The sequence below is a fragment of the Hypomesus nipponensis genome, chromosome 28 (genome assembly GCF_054491055.1).
Source record: "Hypomesus nipponensis isolate SF chromosome 28, ASM5449105v1, whole genome shotgun sequence".
In the NCBI taxonomy this organism is placed as follows: domain Eukaryota; kingdom Metazoa; phylum Chordata; class Actinopteri; order Osmeriformes; family Osmeridae; genus Hypomesus; species Hypomesus nipponensis.
Genome location: NC_140388.1, coordinates 4,175,438 through 4,196,221, shown reverse-complemented (window position 1 = coordinate 4,196,221; position 20,784 = coordinate 4,175,438). Strand labels below are relative to the sequence as shown.

The following is a 20,784-nucleotide window of genomic DNA, read 5'->3' as shown; positions in this document are numbered from 1 at the left end:
AGAGAGAGAGAGAGAGAGAGAGAGAGAGAGAGAGAGAGAGAGAGAGAGAGAGAGAGAGAGAGAGAGAGAGAGAGAGAGAGAGAGAGAGAGAGAGAGAGAGAGAGAGAGAGAGAGAGAGAGAGACAGAGAACTTTACCTCATTGTTCAGATGGGTCCTTTCAATAGCTTGGAACTCATGTAGTATGTTTTCATGGATGCAGACGGGCTCATATGAAAATACGTTATTTCCACTTGGTTCAGTGCAAGATTAAACCAGGTACGTCTTTATAACATTTCTGTTGTTGTGTTGACCTTTTTTTTAGTTTGTTTAGAAATCAGCCCCCAGTACATAGAATGTCTTTCTCTCTCTGTCATGCTACTAAACTGTGTGAACATTGCTGTTTCCCTGTGTTTAACATTAAGGAATTTCACATTGAACTGCATGTGCTTTCATCAGAAAATGTTTTTGTTTATCATGCTATAGTTTTAATAGCCTTGAACTCTGATCTTTTCTAGAACAATTGATAGTGTCAGTTAAGACAAGCTTTTCAGTTTAGATGAAAAAGTTCAACCTTAGAAACAAGCAACATTTATTAAAAACAAAGTGCTGAGATGACGATTTGGTCCAGTAAAATTATAAGTTATTAATTAAGTTTAAACAGTAAATTGCAAAAACTTCAATTGGAGTTTCATAATTTATTCTTGACAAATTACAGAAAACTCACAAAATACACAGCTCAGAATGACTTATCATAGTTGCTGTAAAATGATCTCTCTCTCTCTCTCTCTCTCTCTCTCTTGCTCATAGGTTTAATACATACATGTTTCATAAAGTTGTGTGGTTAAAGAAGGGTTACCCATATGCAAGAGATAAAGGATAGTGTGCTGTGACACCTAAAAGGGGGACAGGGGTGTAGCATGAACATTCCTCACGAGTAGTGAATGTGTGTCAGAGAGAAAGAGAGAATGCGAGACAGAGAAGAAAGAAAGAGTCAGACTGTGAGACAGAGGGGAGAGAGAGGCAGAGAGACACTGTGAAAGAAAGAGTATTTGATTTTTTTTAAAGACTAGGAGAGAGAAAAAAAAAGACTAGGAGAGAGAGAGAGAGGCAGAGAGAGAGAGAGAGAGGCAGAGAGAGAGAGAGAGAGAGAGAGTGTTCTCTCCCACAGTGAGAGTAAGTGCTGTGCAGGCTTCATTGATCAGCCTGTCAGTGGTGCTGGCCTGCAGGTCCCACTCAGGCTGTCCACTGGGTGTGAAGGACACCAATGTGACAGCACTAATTACAGCCTGGAAACCAGCTCTGACAACACCACCGCAGCTCTGGCAACACCACCACAGCCCTGACAACATCACCAAAGCTCTGACTACACTAAATCCACAGCCCTGGCAATAACACCATCACATCCCTGATAACAACACCACCACAGCCGTGACAACACTACCACAGTCCTGACAACACCCCCACAGCCCTGACAACACCACCATCACAACCCTGACAACATATCCATAGCCCTAACAACAGCACCACCACAACCCTGACAACCTAACCATTGCCTTGATAACAATCCCACCACAGACCTGACAACACTACAGCGCTGACATAATCACCACATCCTTGACGACGCTACCACAGCCTTGACAACATCACCACAGCCCTGACAACACCAACAACACAGCCCTGACAACACCACCACAGCCTTGACAACAGCACCACCACAGGCCAGGCAACAACCAGCCCTGAACATATTGCCAGAGCTCCAGCAAGCTCAGCATTGCCTCAACCAGCTCTCCTCTCTCAGTGACTCGTTACCTGCAGCCCACTCTAGCATGAATTACATCATAGCCATGGGTGGTTTGTACAGCTGTTAGTGTAGTTCTTTGTTCTAGAACAGTTCTTGGTTATAGTAGGTAGCTAGATAGTTCTTTCACTGGACCGCTCTGCAAAAAGTTTTTCTCAAATGAAAATTGCAAGACGATATTTGTTGATTTTTTTATTTTGAGAGAAAAAGCTAGCTGCAATGAAAATATCAGTTTGTCTAAGACAGATGACATTTGTGTGAGGCTCCCGGTTTGCGCTGGCATCTGTTATCTCCCAGTGGGGGACAACACCATACTGGTCACCATACTGGTCACCATGCTTGTCAGCATGGTCACTATACTGGTCACCATACTGGTCACCATACTGGTCAACATACTGGTCACCATGCTTGTCAGCATTATCACCATACTGGTCACCATGCTTGTCAGCATTATCACCATACTGGTCACCATGCTTGTCAGCATTATCACCATACTGGTCACCATACTGGTCACCATACTTGTCAGCATTATCACCATACTGGTCACCATGCTTGTCAGCATTATCACCATACTGGTCACCATGCTTGTCAGCATTATCACCATACTGGTCACCATACTTGTCACCATGCTTGTCAGCATTATCACCATACTGGTCACCATGCTTGTCAGCATTATTACCATACTGGTCACCATGCTTGTCAGCATTATCACCATACTGGTCACCATGCTTGTCAGCATTATCACCATACTGGTCACCATACTGGTCACCATACTTGTCAGCATTATCACCATACTGGTCACCATGCTTGTCAGCATTATCACCATACTGGTCACCATACTTGTCAGCATTATCACCATACTGGTCACCATGCTTGTCAGCATTATTACCATACTGGTCACCATGAATGCTTGTCTTTTGGTGGGAATTGTGAGCATCACGATCACAGAGATTCCCTCTCGTCTATTCTAATCATGCTTGTTTCCATTGAGTTGTCCTCACTTTTAATTATTTCCTCATTGATCTGTCATGGCCTCAGTCACACATGCAGGTCACTGAACAGGACCTGCTCTCAGTAAAGAGCCCAGTTCTGTCTCAATGACCCCACTAACTACCGACACATACACCCACACACACCAACTCACACACACAATAACATACCATAACACACACTCTGCCACACAAAAACACACAATTTGTTTGCAATTAGTCAATTGCACACCCAAATGATTTTACCCTAACACATGTCAATTTAGGCCTATGCAAGTACAAGATCATCAACTCTGTCCTTGTTTCCTGCTGTGAGGATGGATCATGACCGGATGGGAGACCGAGGGGTGGGGGTCTCTCACCTTCGATACGAGGAGGAGGAGGGTGAGTCCTATGTTATACTGTATGCTCAAACCAAATGTAGTCAATGCAGATTTTCATGACCTTTGTTGCTGCAATGTGGTATTGTATTCGTCTTTGTTGAATTGATTATTTATGTCAATATGGGATGGTGGCAAAGAATATATGATATTCATTGTGATCTCGATTTGCTAATGTAACAAGGACTGCTTTTTGTGCATGTGTGTGTGTGTTTACGTGTGTTTGTGTGTGTAGAGTAGGAGGGGTGTATGTGTGTGCTGGTTCTGTAAAGTTTAATGAGGACTGTATTTCATGAGAAAACCCTTTTGTCAGGGCTGCGTGCCAGCATTGATCTCCGAGTTTTCGTAATTAATGTTGGATCCAGGTCTCATATATCTGTAATTGGCTCGCTCTCCGGCTCATTTAGTTAAATATGTTGATCACTCTTCCACAAAAAATGTTGTGTCAATTAAATTATTCAAGACCTAGCAGTGTGTACTGTATGAATATTAACATACATGTAACAGTGAGCTAATTTTTTGTTTAGCTGGATATAGCTATTATCCTGGGTTCACCCTATAATTACCCACCAATAAGACATATGAACCAAGAAGAAATATGACACCATATGACGTTCATCTCTTGAATATGCTAATTATGCTCACATAAATGCACGATACTTTATAATATTTATTATGATTCGTTTTTTCAGTCATTCATGACATTATTCATTGAGACTGAGATATTCATCTACAACAGACATCTTTCAACAGTTATTCAGTCGTAATTTATGACAGTGATTTCATATGAATGCATTTCCTGGTGAATGACTCGTTAAATGAATGACGTGATAAGATTCTGATATCATGTGAAAGTCCATCAATCAAATTAAACTTTCTTGACAAGCTTGGTTTGTCGCAGAAAAAAGTGTTCAAGACTATTATAAATAAACTCTCCAAGTAGAAACCCGCTTTTTGTCGCCCACAGACCATCAGTCCATTTACATCGGCGTGCCGGTGCCGCGCGGCTACAGACGCAAGCGCAGACGAAGACGCTCCACGTCGAGCCGCGAAGCTGGAGACCTGGATCGACGCTACGAGCAGCACAGACACCACGAGCCCGATGACGACCGATACAGAGAGGTGGACATGGAGGAGGGGCTGGTGGACCCCCATGACATCAACGTCCACCACGACATTAACAGGACAAGTGAGACGCCCGAGACAAAGTGATGCACACACTACAAATGCGGACAGAAAAACGCCACACAACACACCTCACACGCCAAGCAACCACAAGTGCATGGATACACACACACACTTACACGCACACGCTGAATTGGACTCCATCTTATGTTGTAGATACAATAAAAAGACACTGAAACGACACATCTCAGAACAGAGATGTGAAAGGTTATTAGCACCAAACAAAGTCACACGACGGAGGTTTTTAGTAGGGCTGTCAAGCGATTACAATATTTAATCGCGATTAATCGCATTATTTCATGATAATTATTCAATTTATTTAATCTGTTAAAATTTTACCCCAATAAATTATTTTTTGTGGAAATAACTTTAAAAGGGTGTACTTAACTTCAGATTGGCCTAACTGGATGATAATGTCCATATAACAAGTTCAGATGGAACACAACTTAAATTGTGAGGGAGTTTTATTCAATTTGTTATACTGCTGTATAATAAACATCCACAAAATTAGACTTATTCTGGAATATAAAATACATTTAAGACATGTTGTCTCATAGCCTATTACGATATCCTGCTCCATATTATTCAAATCTCACACAAGCATACTTCATACACTTAAGCAACCACAGATTGACCTTAATATAGAACAATACAGCTTCTATCTTGTTGAACCCAGTCAGCTGTTCGCTTCTTTTGCCATATATTACCGGAGCGAACGCTGCTGCTGCTACAGATAACGCTGCTAACGCTGCTGCTAGCTGTGTTCTTTGCTTGCATGTGATAATTTAGGCTGGAAGTACTCCGGTGATAACTAAACTCAGCCTGACAATCAGCACATACAGCCTTAGTTTTGTCAACCGAGCCGCCTCGGAACTTTTTGAAATGGAGCTTCCCATCTAAAATCCCTTTTTCCATCATTCAGCTTAGCCTGGCTCTGCCCTCCTATGTACTTCCGCTCAATTTGGATTTTGTTTCTGTACTAGGTCTGGGAGTTTGACTTTGAAGTCGGTTTTCAGAAACAATTTTTTTGTAGGTCCAATCAGCGAACAGAGGGAGTGGCTGAGAACGATGACGTTAATGTCGTGCACTAGTTTGAGTATTTCAGTAATGGTGGCGGAGAAAGATGCGAGCGAAGTTATTCTGTGGTTGTGGCAATGCTGCCGAATATCCATAAGTTAAAGCCGGAGCAAGAACATTCCTTGCTGAGTTTTGTAGGTGGCCATGATGTTGTGGCCCTCCTCCCCACGGGGTTCGGGAAAAGTTTGATTTTCCAGCTATGGCAGCTAGCTTCGTTACAGTAGTGGTGAACGAGTTGGCTGAGACGAACGCTTGCGATTGGTTATGGCAAATCAGAGAGGCTCTGGGCAGACCCAATAGTTTTAAACTTCAACAGAGGACCCGCCTTCAAGGAAGTTAAAGCTTGTCAATGGGGCGATCCCAGACCCTCTGTACAAATGAAATGTACGAGGGTCTGGTTAGGACCAGGCTACATTCAGCTGGCGTCGGCAGTCGAAATCATGTTACGACAGGTGATTCGCAGGGTCAAAAATAAATTTGCGTTAATTTTGTCGCGTGTTCAGCGTTCTCATCAGCGGGAGTCTTATTTCAGGGTCTGAGTCAGATGTTGAATAGAGATCAGGGATCACATTGATCATTATTGTGTCATTTGCCAGAGCTGTTTCCTGCCTGTTCTTGGTGTCTATTGACCGTGTTATATGAGTTGTGTAGCAGTGGGTGGAAATAATTTCTCCACTGTACACTGATCATTAGTGCTGCATGTGGCCTCAAATACCTTTGATGAAGAGGTTTCGCGATGTGAACCCATTAAAGAGTTGATTAGAATCAATAAATATCATCCGGCTGAAAACTAGGCAGAGAACTTCCTATCTCAGGCTCATTCACAAATATTTATCTTAGATTTTGATGCATATTATGTCAACAACCAGTGAAATAGGAATTCTCTCTCTGGTTAAAGTCAATACAGGGATTCAATATCATTGATCCCTCGTGCCCTTTCCCAGTGCAGCGTGGAATTACAGTTGCATCCATGCAATAGGCTAGTTAGATGAACACGGGGGGAGAATTTGATTTGGAAGGAAATGAAAACGTGTAAGTGCGTGTGTGTCATTTGTGTGCCGGTGTGTACCTGTGTGTATGTGCCCGTGTGTGTGTACCTGTATGTGCCCGTGTGTGTGTACCTGTGTGTGCCTGTGTGTGTGCCTGTGTGTGTGTGTTCTTGTGTGTGTGTGCATGTCAGTGTCCCCTGCAGCGGAACGGTTGCGCTACATCCTTGGGGAGGAGGATGACATGCCCACCCCCACCCTCTTCACCGAGATGGACACACTGCAGCAAGAAGGAGATGAGCTGGAGTGGAAGGAGTCCGCTAGGTGATTGGCCAAGACAGACAGAAACAATCCTCCCATAGGCTCACGTCTGACCCCGGTTTGTCTGTGGTCAGGATAGATCATGTTAGGCATGACATCACGTCCTGTCAAATATTGTAACCCCATGCTTCCAGTGTTATGCAACACCATGCAGAAACACACAGCCAAACCCACCTTTACGAGTCTAGGGTATGCAAATGACCCCTTTATTGTCTCTTAATCCCAAACTTCCGCTTTACAACCCTAAACTACCCATTTCAACTGTCTCTCTGGTTCTCCCTCCAGGTGGGTGAAGTTTGAGGAGAAGGTGGAGGAGGGAGGGGAGAGGTGGAGCAAGCCCCACGTCTCCACCCTGTCCCTTCACAGTCTGTTTGAGCTGAGGACCTGCCTGCAGACTGGCACCGTACTGCTCGACCTCGAAGGCTATTCTCTGCCACAGATAGTCGGTGAGACTCCCCAACACTGTCTAGGCCACTGTCTAACCCTAGACCTTTGTTTAGCCCTCTGTCTAGTCCCCTGTCTCGCCCTAGCCCTCTGTGTAACCCATTGTCTAGCCCTCTGTCTAGCCCACTTTGTAACCCACGCCCTAGCCCACATTCACAAACATCATGTCAGGCAATTCATAGGTCATTATTTCATTTAGTCATTTTTTTGCCCAAGGACAACATAATTTGATATGGCCGGGAATCGAACCGGCAACATTCTGATTACTAGCCCGATTCCCTAACCGCTCAGCCACCTGACTCCGCTCCCTTTAAGTAATTACACAAATGAAAGATAAATTATACAGTTATTTAGTCCAGTCCAGTCATGTTTGAGGTGTCTTGTATGCAGTGGACAGTGCCTGGTTAGTGTTTGGTGTGGATGGTGATGTGTGTGTGTGTAGCCTGGTTAGTGTTTGGTGTGGATGGTGATGTGTGTGTGTGTAGCCTGGTTAGTGTTTGGTGTGGATGGTGATGTGTGTGTGTGTAGCCTGGTTAGTGTTTGGTGTGGATGGTGATGTGTGTGTGTGTAGCCTGGTTAGTGTTTGGTGTGGATGGTGATGTGTGTGTGTGTAGCCTGGTTAGTGTTTGGTGTGGATGGTGATGTGTGTGTGTGTAGCCTGGTTAGTGTTTGGTGTGGATGGTGATGTGTGTGTGTGTAGCCTGGTTAGTGTTTGGTGTGGATGGTGATGTGTGTGTGTGTAGCCTGGTTAGTGTTTGGTGTGGGAGAGGATATGCTGCTGCTTCCAGTAACTGTGAGACCCTGTCTTGTGCTTCTCGGTGAAGATGACATCATCGAGCGTCAAATCGAGGAGGGCATGCTTTCTCCGGACCTGAGGGAGAAGATCAGCTTTGTGTTGCTCAGGAAGCACAGACACCAGACCAAGAAGCCAATCCACCGCTCCCTGGCCGACCTGGGCAAGTCCAGCTCCGGACCTGCCCCACGTGAGTGTCCAGCGCCCGGCCAAACACGATCATCACCTCTCACCCTAACCCTCTCATATCGTCAGCTATCCTCAACTTTAACCCATTAGGCAATTCCTCAGTCCTAACGCAGTCCTCTCCTCAACTGTAACCTCCTCCTCTCCTCGACTCTAACCCTTGTCCGAGAACTTGGCACATCTCATACCAAAACATCCTGCAAATTGTAGTTTTGGACACACGGTGCTCTGTAAGTCTGTTGATATTTTCCCTTCACTTCCCCTCCATCCATCCATCCACCCCCACCACCACCACTTTGTTCCTCCCCTCCCCCAGCAGCGCGGGGCCCCCTGCCTAGAGGGGGCCCAGGTGCTGGGGCCAGCTACAACCGCTCCGTAGAGGACCTGCGTGTGAAGCAGCAGTCCGGCAGCTATGGTCGCCTGCGTGAGTGCCCCTCTCTCTGTCTGTGTCCAGAAGGGTTCCAGAACGTCATCTCCAACTTCACTGAAAAGAATCATGATAACACGATTTATTTACCAGAATGGAAGTATTCAATTGATTTCTGTCTAACTTGGGAATCCATCTCTGATTCTCCATCATATAATTATGCTGATGTGTTGCGTTTTAGGTCATGCCCAAAGTAGGAGTATGAATGACATTGCAGACACTCCCAGCACAGACCAGGTGACCAAATTACGTGACATTGCAAATCGGCAGGCTCAATTCAATCATGTTGCTCATGCACAGAAAGGGTTTACATTTTGTGCAGTCAAATAAGACCATTGTCGACATGAAAATACATTGAAGTAGACACATTTTCGGTGCATGAACAATAAGTGGACTTCTGGAAAGCTTGTTTGATTGAATTGATTTGAGTGTTTGTAATGCAAGAATTCATATCCCTATCTTTTGCAATGGCAAAAAGGTGTGTCTTTCATGTTGTACAGATCCCTGTTATGCACTTCTTAGTGTTGTTTTCAGCTGATTCTCATTCCAACTGTCAAAGCCAGGCATGGTTGTCTCATTAATCGTGTATTGAGTTTCTCGGCAGGTGATAGTAGAAAGGCGAGGGAGCATGCAGCTACATAGTAATTCCATCTTCTGATGTCAGACTAGAAGCCCAGAGAGATCTCCAGGGTGTGTTGGGAATCTGCTTTATTTCAAAGATTACTCTGAGACCCCAATGACAGGTTAGACCAACAAAACAAAATCCGCTCAGCTTTGAGTAACGCATACCGGTCTAACCCTAACTCGAAGATGTTAGCGTATGCATGATAAATACTTCTAGATGTGGGTGCAGGTCCCAGTCAGCTTCACCCTGGTTGATAAGCTGAGTCACTGGCATGCCATGCTCTGAGCTGTATCTTTATGCATGCTTAGACCACACTGGTGGCCCAACTCCCAGCTGACTGACAGGGCACGAGCCAGCCTCAGTCTGGGTCAGTATTGACCTAGCATCGGGAAAACGTGCATCTCATCGTCCTGTCCATGTGCCTCCATCTCACATGGAGTCATCGACACTGTCCTGGTGGCAGGATTAGGCTCACTGCTGTTGGGTGAGAACATTGCAGTCATATTTGCATTCCATCAGCTTCGACGAGCTCAGATTAGCGAGATGTATACACAAAGATTAGTTATTTATATTTTGTGCTAAACTAAAACAGTCCTGATTGGAATGATTAAAGGCGTGTTGTTGTTCAGGAATCACCGAGAGTGCGAGGGAGGTGAAGGGTAATGCTGCTTGCTTGTAAGACACAGCAATAAACATAAAACCCAGAGGGGATTGATAGGAAACAATAACACAGAAACAGATTAACTATTAGATTAAGATTAAGATTTCAAATTGTGGGGATTTTCAAAACAAGGACTTCTTCCACCGTTCGTTTTCTCAGTATGAGATCCATCCTGGATGTGTATCATGTTTCATGTGTCTCTCTCCCTCTCCTCTGTCCTTCAGCTGAAGAATAAGTTCATGAAAAAGATCCCTAGAGATGCAGAGGCATCCAACGTGCTGGTGGGGGAGGTGGACTTTCTCGATAAACCCTTTGTGGCCTTCATTCGCCTGGCCCAAGCTACGACTCTGGGGGGACTAACTGAGGTCCCTGTCCCCACCAGGTGATGACTGCCGGACACCCCTCTCCAATCTCCTGCCTTTGTGTTCCTGCTTTCATTCCAGTCCAGATCACTCAAGTTCCTGTACCAGTTCTAGTACAGATAACTCTATATCCTGTACCAATGTTCAATCCAAATAACGTCTATATTCTGTGCCCCTTCTATTTCCTGTACCCATTCTAGTCCAGATAACCCTATCTCCTGTTCTCATTGTTTAGCTGATTCTCTTTCTGACTACACAGATTCCTGTTTATCCTCCTGGGTCCCCAAGGGAAAGCCAAGTCCTATAACGAGATTGGCCGGGCCATAGCGACCCTGATGGTGGATGACGTAAGTGTCTGGCCTTGTGTCTCCAGTGTTGCTGGGAGCCACATCTTGACTGGGAAAATAACAATCATTGTCACGACATGTGCTTCCTGGTTGGCCTGCAGCCAGTCATAGCCTTTATAGGTTTAAACAGGAACGCTCAAAGATTGGATCATGTCCTAGTAAAGGGCAATTAGGATCACCTTGATGTTTCTTCTTTCAAATCTGCTTGACCCGCATTCATTGATTGACACTTTGTTTTGTTCAACTGGGGGTCATGAAGTCAACAAGGCTCCATGGATTTTGACCTAATTAGAATATGGGGCCCTGCATAAGAGATGAGACCTAGCAGTTATGTGGCACAATGAGGCACATACTAATCAAACAGACGTTAGGAAAGGTTACTAAGCTGATTTATTTTCCTATTTCCTCTCTCTCTCTACCTCTCTACCTCTCTCTCTCTCTCTCTCTCTCTGTCTCTCTCTCTCTCTCTCGCCCTCGCTCTCGCTCTCTCCAGCTCTTCAGTGATGTAGCGTATAAGGCCAGAGACAGAGAGGACCTCATTGCAGGTATCGATGAGTTCCTGGATGAGGTCATCGTCCTGCCTCCCGGAGAGTGGGATCCCAAAATCCGTATTGAGCCTCCGAAAAAAGTACCCTCAGCCGACAAAAGGTCAGAACACTTCCGATGGCGGAAACCACAAGATGCAACCCCCGTCCCTCCAGTCTTCTCACAGACAGCCCCGAACCACGGTTCTCAACGTTTGACCCCATGAGCTTCCCTCTTCCCCTGTGTCGCGTGCAGGAAGTCGGTGTTCTCCGTGAACGAGCTGGGCCAGATGAACGGTACTGCCGGAGGGGCTGGAGGCCTCAGTGAAGATGAGGAGATGCCTGCTCCACACGAGTTAGGAGAGGAGCTGGCCTTCACAGGGAGGTAGGCTGACCAGAGGCCTGCATGACTAGGGCTTGGCGAACTGGGTAGATGACCCCAAAACGCAATCTGGCAGGCTGCTGAGTATTCCGAAATGTAAAGATGTGTGTGTGTGTCACAGATTCTGTGGGGGTCTGTACCTGGACATTAAGAGAAAGCTGCCTTGGGTGCTCAGTGATTTCTGCGATGGCTTCCACATCCAGTCCATCTCAGCGGTGCTCTTCATCTATCTGGGATGCATCACTAACGCCATCACTTTCGGTGGGCTGCTTGGAGACGCCACTGACAACTACCAGGTAGCCCACATCGCGGCAACGCTAACAGATTTATCAAGGCCAGCTCGAGCACAGTCCTTTTAAGATAAGTGCTACAGTCCAAGATGATGATTCACGCAGTGCTTTCTAATTTAAGATATGGCATGGCGAGAGACTTGTCAGAGTCACCGCCCCCCCCCCCCCCACCAACACCACCACACACACACACACACACACACACACACACACACACACACACACACACACACTCATGCACGCACAGACACACATTCACTCTTTTTCCTCTCAGGGTGTGATGGAGAGTTTCCTGGGGACAGCTCTGGCAGGGACAGTATTCTGTCTGTTTGGGGGCCAACCTCTCATCATACTCAGCTCCACAGGCCCCATCCTCATCTTTGAGAAACTCCTCTTCGAATTCAGCAAGTGAGTTCAACAACGCGTTGTCGAGCCGCCCAAACAGTCGCACACGACTACTCATGTCTGTATTGTACAATGAAGGAGTATGATTCTCACCCTTTTCTCCCGCTGTCTCCCTCCTCTCTCCTCCGCGCCTCCCCCTCTCCCCTGTGTCCCCTGCTTCTACTTCTCCCCATCTGTCCTTCCCTCTCCCTGCGTCCCCTTGCCTCCTCCCTGTCTCCCTGCCTCCTTCCTGTATCCCCTCCCTTTCCCTGCGTCCCCCACCTTCTCTCCCTGCCTCTACCTACCTTCCCCTGCATCCCTCCTCCCTCTTCCTGCCTCCTTCCTGCCTCCCCCCTCTCTCTGTCTCCTCCTACCTCCCTGCCCCCTCTCTGTGTGTCCTCTGTGTCCCCCCTGCCTCCCCCCTGCCTCCCCTATCTCCCCTGGTCTCCCCCGCAGGAGTAACAATATAGACTACATGGAGCTGAGGCTGTGGATCGGGATCCACTCCTGCTTCCAGTGTTTCCTGCTGGTGGCCACAGACGCCAGCTACATCATCAAGTACATCACCCGCTTCACCGAGGAGGGCTTCTCCAGCCTCATCTCCTTCATCTTCATCTCCGACGCCATCAAGAAGATGGTGGGCTCCTTCAAGTACTACCCCATCAACACCGACTTCAAACCCGACTACGTCACCGCTTACAAGTGCGAGTGTCTGGCCCCAGACCCCAGTGAGTCCATCCTAACCTCACAAAGCGCACTGACTTTAGAAGAGGATGGGTTTACGGAGGGAGCCATTGAAGAGATTAAATATCCAATGGTTGACTTGACAAGAGATATCTAGTCACGTTATTGTACATTTTTCTTTTTATCATTTCAACAATTGCTTAACTTAATTCAATTGCTAACAACATTGACAAGTAAAACTTTTGGAAACATTGAGTACTGTAACTCATTTGTTTTTCCGTGTTTGTCTGTTTGCTACGTCCACACTATTTGGCGGCTGTCTAATCTGAGTGAGTAAAACTTACGTTATATGCATGAGCCTCATTTTTCTCTCAGTCGGCAATGCTGGATTCTCATGACACCAATTATGTCTCTTGTCCCTGTCTCTACCCTCAACTTGTTTTCCTCCTCTGTCTTCAATTTCTTATCTATTACCTTCCTGTGTTGTTCTCCTCTCCTGAACAGTGGCGTCTCTGAACTTCAATGATTTAGTTCCAGTGCCAGATAATAGTTCTGCTCTATTTGGGGTAAGAAGAGTTCGTAGTCTATTTTCCATTCCATTTAATTAATGTTTCTTTTTTTGTAGCCTTTGATTAAAACATGCAGTCTGACGACATTGAACTTCGAAGGAACTGTACCGTTCCCTTGAATAAACAACATTCGTTTTTGAATTCAAAGCTCCACGATAAAACGTCCCTTTGCCACGTCAAAGAACAGACAACAGTGTGTTTACAGCTGGTTGGTTTCCTGTTGTGTCTCGTTTCTTTTCTATTTGCTTTTACCTTCTCTCCCTTTCATCCCACAACCCTACACCGTGCCAACCATGTTCTCCCACATTGACCTTTTCTACCTCTAAAACTCTGCCTCCCTGCTTCCCTCCTCCTCCTCCCCTACCTTCCTCCATCCCTTCCCAATATCTCCTCCCAGTTGAATGTAACAGCTCTGGACTGGAGCCAGCTGAGTAAGAAGGAGTGTGTGAAGTATGGAGGTTCTCTAGTGGGGAAGACCTGCAAGTACGTCCCAGACCTGGCCCTCATGTCCTTCATCCTTTTCTTCGGTACCTACTCCATGACCGTCTCCCTTAAGAAGTTCAAGTTCAGCCGTTACTTCCCCACCAAGGTGAGGCCGGCGGACTGAGGGGTTTATGGGAAATGTAGGCAGCAGTGTTGCGGTTTGGTTCTTCCAACAGATAGCTTTCTGAGCAAAGGAAAACGTCTCGAGGAAACCTCCATTGAATGTTTACAGTCTGCACTTGAATCATGTGTTGCATGTCGCATATCTCAGATAACTATATTCACCAACAAAAGTGAGGGGAGGAATGTATGTTTAATTTAAACTTGTGTATGGACATTTTTCCTCAACTGGTGTTGGTGTTTCTGTCCTAAGCTTTCAGTCTGACAGTCGTCAGCTTTGTTGCCTCACTGCTCCTAAGTTTGGACGGGAGTCCTTCATGCCATCTGGAAACCACAATGGTCATGTTGCTGGAGTCTCCCCTGCCAATACCCTCCACCTGCATCTGGTTTTCATGAGGAGAAATAGACACAGACAGAAAGACGCCTTTGCAAAAAGAGCGGATTATTCTTGTAAACCGGAAACCTATCAAAGCACAGTTTAGATTTTCAATGCATTCAACATGTGTGTATCAAAATAGGTCTTCTTTTACTTTCTAAGGTTTTCGTGACAAAACATATGTGTTTCTAAAAATGAATTGTTTTGTCTTGTTCTTCTTGGCACCTCCTGTTCCCAGCTGAGGAAGCTCATTAGTGACTTCTCCATCTTCATGTCCATTATGACCTTTGTGGGTCTGGACATGTTGATAGGACTCAAGACTCCCAAGCTTATCGTACCCACTGAGTTTAAGGTAAGACAGTTGGCTCTGTTTCTCTGGTATGTAGGGAGATCACTGTTCATTCAAAGCTATGTGCATCCCATGCCCAGGGGTCCAACCCTGTCCCTAGATAGTGTAAAGCCATAGCAATGTAGCTCTCCAGGAGCAGGGTTGGAGAGCCCTGCTGTAAATGATGTAAACCAACACGGTTTGGTCTCCCTCAGCCCACTCGTCCAGACCGCGGTTGGATCGTTCTGCCGTTCGGGAAGAACCCCTGGTGGGTGTATGTGGCCAGCGCCGTCCCTGCTCTGCTCGTCACCATCCTCATCTTCATGGACCAGCAGATCAGCGCCGTCATCGTCAACCGCAAGGAGAACAAACTGAAGGTATATCGTTTATGGGGGTCAATGATGGGGGTCAGATGGCTGAGCGGTTGGGGAGTCGGACTATGAATCAGAAGGTTGTTGTTTCGATTCCCGGCTGTGCCAAATGACGTTGTGTCCTTGGCAAGGCACTTCACCCTACTTGCCTCAGGGAGAATGTCCCTGTACTTACTGTCAGTCTCTCTGGATAAGAGCGTCGGCTAAATGACTAAACGTAAATGTGATGGAAACACAACGAAACCAGGCCAGGCAATCAGGCTCGAAGTTTCTATCGTATTTGAAATGTGTCGAGTTCAGACGCCATCCCAACCAACTATGGGGGTTCAGCTTGTGTTGTGTTCCTTCCCGGCGAACAGAAGGGCTGTGGGTACCACCTGGACCTGTTCTGGGTGGGGATCCTGATGGCCGCCTGCTCCTTCATGGGTCTCCCCTGGTACGTGGCCGCCACCGTCATCTCCATCGCCCACATCGACTCTCTGAAGATGGAGAGCGAGTCCAGCGCCCCGGGGGAGCAGCCCCAGTTCCTGGGAGTTCGGTAAGGCCTGGATGAAGTTCAGGTAGAAGTTGGGGGGATAGGTAGAGCTCAGTGCATAGAGTGTTTATCTGCAACTCTGTGGTTAACATCCCGGGTAAGATCCCTCCAGTACGTCGCTTTGGATGAAAGCCTCTGCTTGGTGAACATATCATTATTTTTTCAACCTGACTCGTGGTGTTATGAGCTATATTGTATGTGACATAAGATCATGCAGTCATCTGACTGATTCTCTGGTTCCACAGAGAACAAAGGCTGACAGGAATACTGGTCTTCATCCTCACTGGAGTCTCCATCTTCCTGGCTCCCATTCTGCAGGTGAGCTCTGCTTCTCAGCAGCAGACAACTTCAGGTGTTCATTTAGCAATAAAGGGCTCCGTGGTCCATCTTGTGAGAGTGAACCTATTGAGACACTGAACAAGTCAAATGAACGCTCCTGGTGTTAAATGAACCCTTTGGAGTTGGCTGTGTACAGTTCTATGGGAGCGAGCTGTGAGTTCTTTCTGTGTCCACAGTACATACCGATGCCAGTGCTCTACGGTGTCTTCCTTTACATGGGCGTGGCTTCTCTCAGTGGCATCCAGGTAGGTCATGGACCAAAACAAGTTGGGGTCAGATGACTGAGCAGTTAGGGAGTCGGGCTATTAATCAGAAGGTTGTTGGTTCGATTCCCGGCCATTCCAAATGATGTTGTGTCCCTGGGCAAGGCACTTCGCCCTACTTGCCTCGGGGGAATGTCCCTGTACACACTGTAAGTCTCTCTGGATAAGAGCGTCTGCTAAATGACTAAAATGAAATGACTAAATGTAAGTCTCTCTGGATAAGAGCGTCTGCTAAATGACTAAATGTAAACGTAAAACAAAGTCAGTCCGTCTGAAAGTGGCACCTGTGTTCCTCATGCGATCCTACAAGTCATTCACTGAATGCAGCCATTCAGCTTTTTAGAAAAGGCAGTTTGGGTGGGATTTATCCAGTCCAGACACCAAGCCTCTAAATCGGATGTTCAAATTCCTCCGAAACAAGAGAGAGTTTGAGGAATGAGACTTATGTATTCAAGTAGCATTCACACACAGTTTGAGAATCCGTCTGGAGGCTGTTTGGAGCCGGAGCTTCTCTCTACCAGTCACAGTAAATGTCAGGCAGCAGACTGTGGAGAGATTGCCACCCCTGTCAGACCACAGAGGAGATCCTCCCATTACAAATGCAAATGAGTGTGTAATCATTCATTACCGGGCTGGGGATAAATGTTTAAAGAATAGAGGCAGGCTGATTATATCTTTTCATGTTCGTTTAATACAATTTCCTGGCCTTGTTTAGCACTGCCACAGTTTGACATGTAAAAAGCCTATTGATTGTTTAGATGATTGAGTGGTTGGTTGGTTTGATGATTGATTGATCTCTTGGTCAGTTCACTCGCTGATTGATGGATCTGACCTTTTCAGTTCTGGGATAGGATCAAGCTGTGCATGATGCCTTCAAAACACCAGCCAGACTTCCCCTACCTGCGCCACGTTCCTCTGAGGAAGGTTCACCTCTTCACCCTGGTCCAGATTGTCTGTCTGGCTGTGCTCTGGGTTCTCAAGTCCACCTTTCTGGCCATCATCTTCCCTATCATGGTTGGTGGCCCTTCACATCAGCAACGTTGTTTGCCGGTCTCGTGATTTTACGATTCCTTGGCTTAACAAACAATTTCTCGGTCTCTCTTGTCTTTTTCTCACTCCCTCTTTCTTTCTTTCTGTCTCTCCCTCGGTTTCTCTGTTTCTCTCCCCCTCTGTCCTTCTCTTTCTCCCTCTCTCTCCCCTATCTCCTTCTCTCCCCCCTCTCTCCCTTTCTGTTTCTCTTTTCGTGTCTCTCTCTCCTCCTCTCTGTTTCTCTGTCTGTTTCTCTCTTTCTCCCTCTCTACTCTCTCTCCCTTTTTTCCCCTCTCACTCCTTCCTCCCACTCCCCCCATCTCCCTTTCTGCTTCTCTTCCCGTTTCTCTCTCTCCCTCTCCCCCCTCCCCTCCCACCCCCTATCTCTCTCTCTCTCTCTCTCTCTCTCTCTCTCTCTCTCTCTCTCTCTCTCTCTCAGATCCTTGGTCTGCTGTTGGTCCGTAAGATGCTGGACATAATGTTCTCTCAGCATGATCTGGCCTGGGTGGACGACGTGTTGCCTGGGAAGGAGAAGAAGAAGAAGAAGGACGATAACAGGAAGAAGCCCAAAGACATGAAGAAGTCGCGAGTGGACGACAGCGACGACGAGGTGACAAACCTTCAGTGTTTTGCTGCCATCCACTGGCAGTTGTATTCATAATCAACTGTGTTCTTTTTGGTGCCTTGTGTAATGTGTGTGTGTGTGTCTGTGTGAATGTGTGTGTGGGTGCCGCGTGTTTGTGCGCGTGCGTGTGCAGGAGAAGTACCATCCTTACTCCAACTGTTCCCCCAGCTCCGAGTCTGACCTGGATCGCAGGTACTGTGTGCTCAAACTCCACATCCCCTACAGAGACCTCGTCCAGCCCCCAGACACCCCCTCCCAGTGGGCAGCCCACTGCCAGCCAGGCAGATACCACCCCTGATATTCCACCCAGCCATGTACACAGTACACACACACACACACACACACACAAAGACACACACATATACACACGCGTGTCACACTCACATGCACACACACACACACGTGTCACATTCGCAGACTGTACGTACACACAAAAGCACGCACACATATTTCCACAAAACGTTTCTGCAGTTGCATGCAGAAGCATTATGCAACTTCTACATGTACACAGAGTCATGTAAATACCAGCACAAACACAAAAATACAGAAGTCTCTTGGAGAGATTCGCCAGTCCTCCCCATGCACTTTAAAGCAAAGCAGAAGTATTATATTAGTTGCTAAGGGACCCCATTTGCTGCTAGTATTCCTACAGTATGTGATGTGTGAAATGTTTCTATGTACACACGTTACAAAGTCACTGATCTACTCAACAACTACCAGAACTCTACTCATGTTTTCCAGTATGATACTGTCTTTCTTAGAAACTGCTGGAGCAAACTTTCTTTTCCGAAGAAATTAAATTTGATCATGTCTGTATTATGAAAATACTGGCTCGGCTTCAATGTTTTTAGATGTGTGTTTCTATTAGATAAATAAAAGTTCATCAACTATGTGTAGTCAGTCGATGTCAGCTGTGTGTGAGATGCTTATGTCCTACTGTATTTGCCCCAGGCTACTGCTACAAGTAGCCTTTTGGTTGTTTCTTTTTCCCCCCCATGTCTATCTAAGGGTGTCACGCACATACATACATGTTTAGTTCTCCGTTTGTTTGGATGTCATTCTCTGCTTGCATGTGAACCCTCGCTACTGTATATGGATCTCCTGGCTTGAGTCTGCGCGTAGCACTAAACATCAATGCGTATTGCCTTCTTCATCCCCTGTCGTGTGGCTTGGTCTGCTGCCGTTGTTGTATACAGTCTCTCGTCTGCATTGCCGTGAACGAGGCCTGGTCTGGAATCAGACTCCATCGAAGAGAGCGTAGTCTTCCACTGCTCTGCCTCCGCATTAGCGAGGTTCCCTCATACGAATCAGCTGCCTGCCTCCTCCCTTCCCCTCCCAAGGTGTACCTTCGTCTGAGCAGACGTCTAGACTGTCACCACACCCCGGGAACGGGCATCGATCCCCCCCGAAAAGCTGACAGCTACGTTTACTTCAGCGTTTTCTCACCCCCACCCGCCCTCTAAAATCACTCTGCCGTCTTCTCAATGCGTCTTGCTGACTTCCCGCGCTGAGGGAGTCCCCCCTCTTCCCTCCCGTCCTCCCTCCACACTCCAATCCCCTCTCTCTGTGTATTTGGCTGGGTGCGTGTCATAACTGGACCTTGCCACTCCCCAGCATCACCCTGCATCTGAAGATCTCCTGCCCGTCGTCCCCAGCCATGCCCATGGGCCGAGGGATGCCCTGCCCCGTGCCCCAGGTCAAGATCCAGGTGGAGTCGGACTACGAGGACTCGGACACGGAGCATAGACACAGGGAAATGAGCGGCGAGACCACGCTTTAGGGTGACTTAAGCCTCCATGTGGACACACTGTGGACGCCGCCACTGTACATAGGCCAAAAGGCGTCGACTCACACGTTTAAGACCTCCGTCACGGATTGACAGCTGTGGACATGTGACAGATGAGCAGATAACCAAGGACATGGGATAGTAGAGGTTCCATATTTCAACCGTTTGGAAATCGGTTCTGTCAGCCATTTGAATAGACCCCGCATCAAGGCACTACGCGCAATCTGTTCAATAGGAGGGTTAGTCTTCCCTGAGCCACCTGGGTGGAGAATATACTGAATGTATAATGTCCAGGGAATGTAGTGAAGACCCCAGGGCGCTGAAACGGCACACAGAGTGATTTATATTTGTTATATATAAGAATATATTTTGTGTGAAAATATTTATATTTATATGTCCTTCGTAATAATGTTGCATTGTTTATGCATCCGAGTCTTTATTTGAGATCTGGGCACACAGTGAGTCTGTGTTGCCCATCTACCATCTTCATTGGTGCAGATTTCAGAGGAATTTGAACTCCAGAAGTACCTCTTCAGCAGAAGATCTCCAGTGAGGATGAGAACCTCACCGGAAAGTCATAGTTTACTTATACAAGCAAGGTCCAGTATTGAATTCCTCTGACCTCAGAGTTAGTGGCGGTAAAATGGCCTTTTATTTGCAGAGGAATTTGATATCCCTCTGCTGCCAATAATTGATTTCCCCTCTGCCATTTACAACACTTATGCTTTTGTATTCAAACCACTGGGACAAAAAGAAACAACCAAAGGTTTACTAGAATGCACATTTTTGTTGTCACTACTAAAGATGATGATGGTAATTATATTTAAAAATAACACCATAAGGGATATGGTAAGGCAGTCTAATGTATGTCTTAAATTACAGCAAGACATATTTCTGCACTGCTCTAGAAAATTTGGTACCACAAGTTCAGAGGAAATGAATATTACTTGACAAAAGAGAAATATATATACAGAGGATATAAATTATTTATAGTTTTGCTTCATTTATGTACAGAATGTATTGCTGTGATTGAATTGTTATTGTGGTCATCCTTTTCATGTTCAATGTTGACTTTACCATAAGAAAAATATGTTAGCACACAAAAGATGTTTGTGTATTGTATCTGAGATGGTCA

At 46.4% G+C, this 20,784-nt stretch overlaps 1 protein-coding gene across 1 annotated transcript; it reads left to right on the top strand.

Annotated features, from left to right (window-relative positions):
- Positions 1-3,084: 3,084 nt before the first annotated feature.
- On the top strand, positions 3,085-20,771 carry slc4a5a (solute carrier family 4 member 5a). The gene is made up of 25 exons (XM_084695301.1): positions 3,085-3,151; positions 4,115-4,336; positions 6,590-6,719; positions 7,002-7,162; positions 7,985-8,143; positions 8,456-8,563; positions 8,748-8,803; positions 10,077-10,234; positions 10,474-10,561; positions 11,055-11,209; positions 11,342-11,470; positions 11,589-11,763; positions 12,032-12,165; positions 12,598-12,869; positions 13,357-13,391; positions 13,792-13,983; positions 14,612-14,725; positions 14,917-15,078; positions 15,432-15,610; positions 15,853-15,925; positions 16,123-16,191; positions 17,050-17,223; positions 17,678-17,848; positions 17,997-18,055; positions 19,478-20,771. The coding sequence occupies exons 1-25, from the start codon at positions 3,085-3,087 to the stop codon at positions 19,641-19,643; spliced, it is 3,408 nt and encodes a 1,135-aa protein (XP_084551427.1). The 3' UTR covers positions 19,644-20,771.
- Positions 20,772-20,784: the final 13 nt, after the last annotated feature.

Coding starts and splice junctions, on each gene's coding strand:
- slc4a5a (XM_084695301.1), top strand. CDS start 3,085: ATGGATCATGACCGGATGGGAGACCGAGGGGTGGGGGTCTCTCACCTT. Junction 4,337..6,589: donor CCACGACATTAACAGGACAA/GTGAGACGCCCG, acceptor TGTGCATGTCAG/TGTCCCCTGCAGCGGAACGG. Junction 13,984..14,611: donor GCCGTTACTTCCCCACCAAG/GTGAGGCCGGCG, acceptor TCCTGTTCCCAG/CTGAGGAAGCTCATTAGTGA.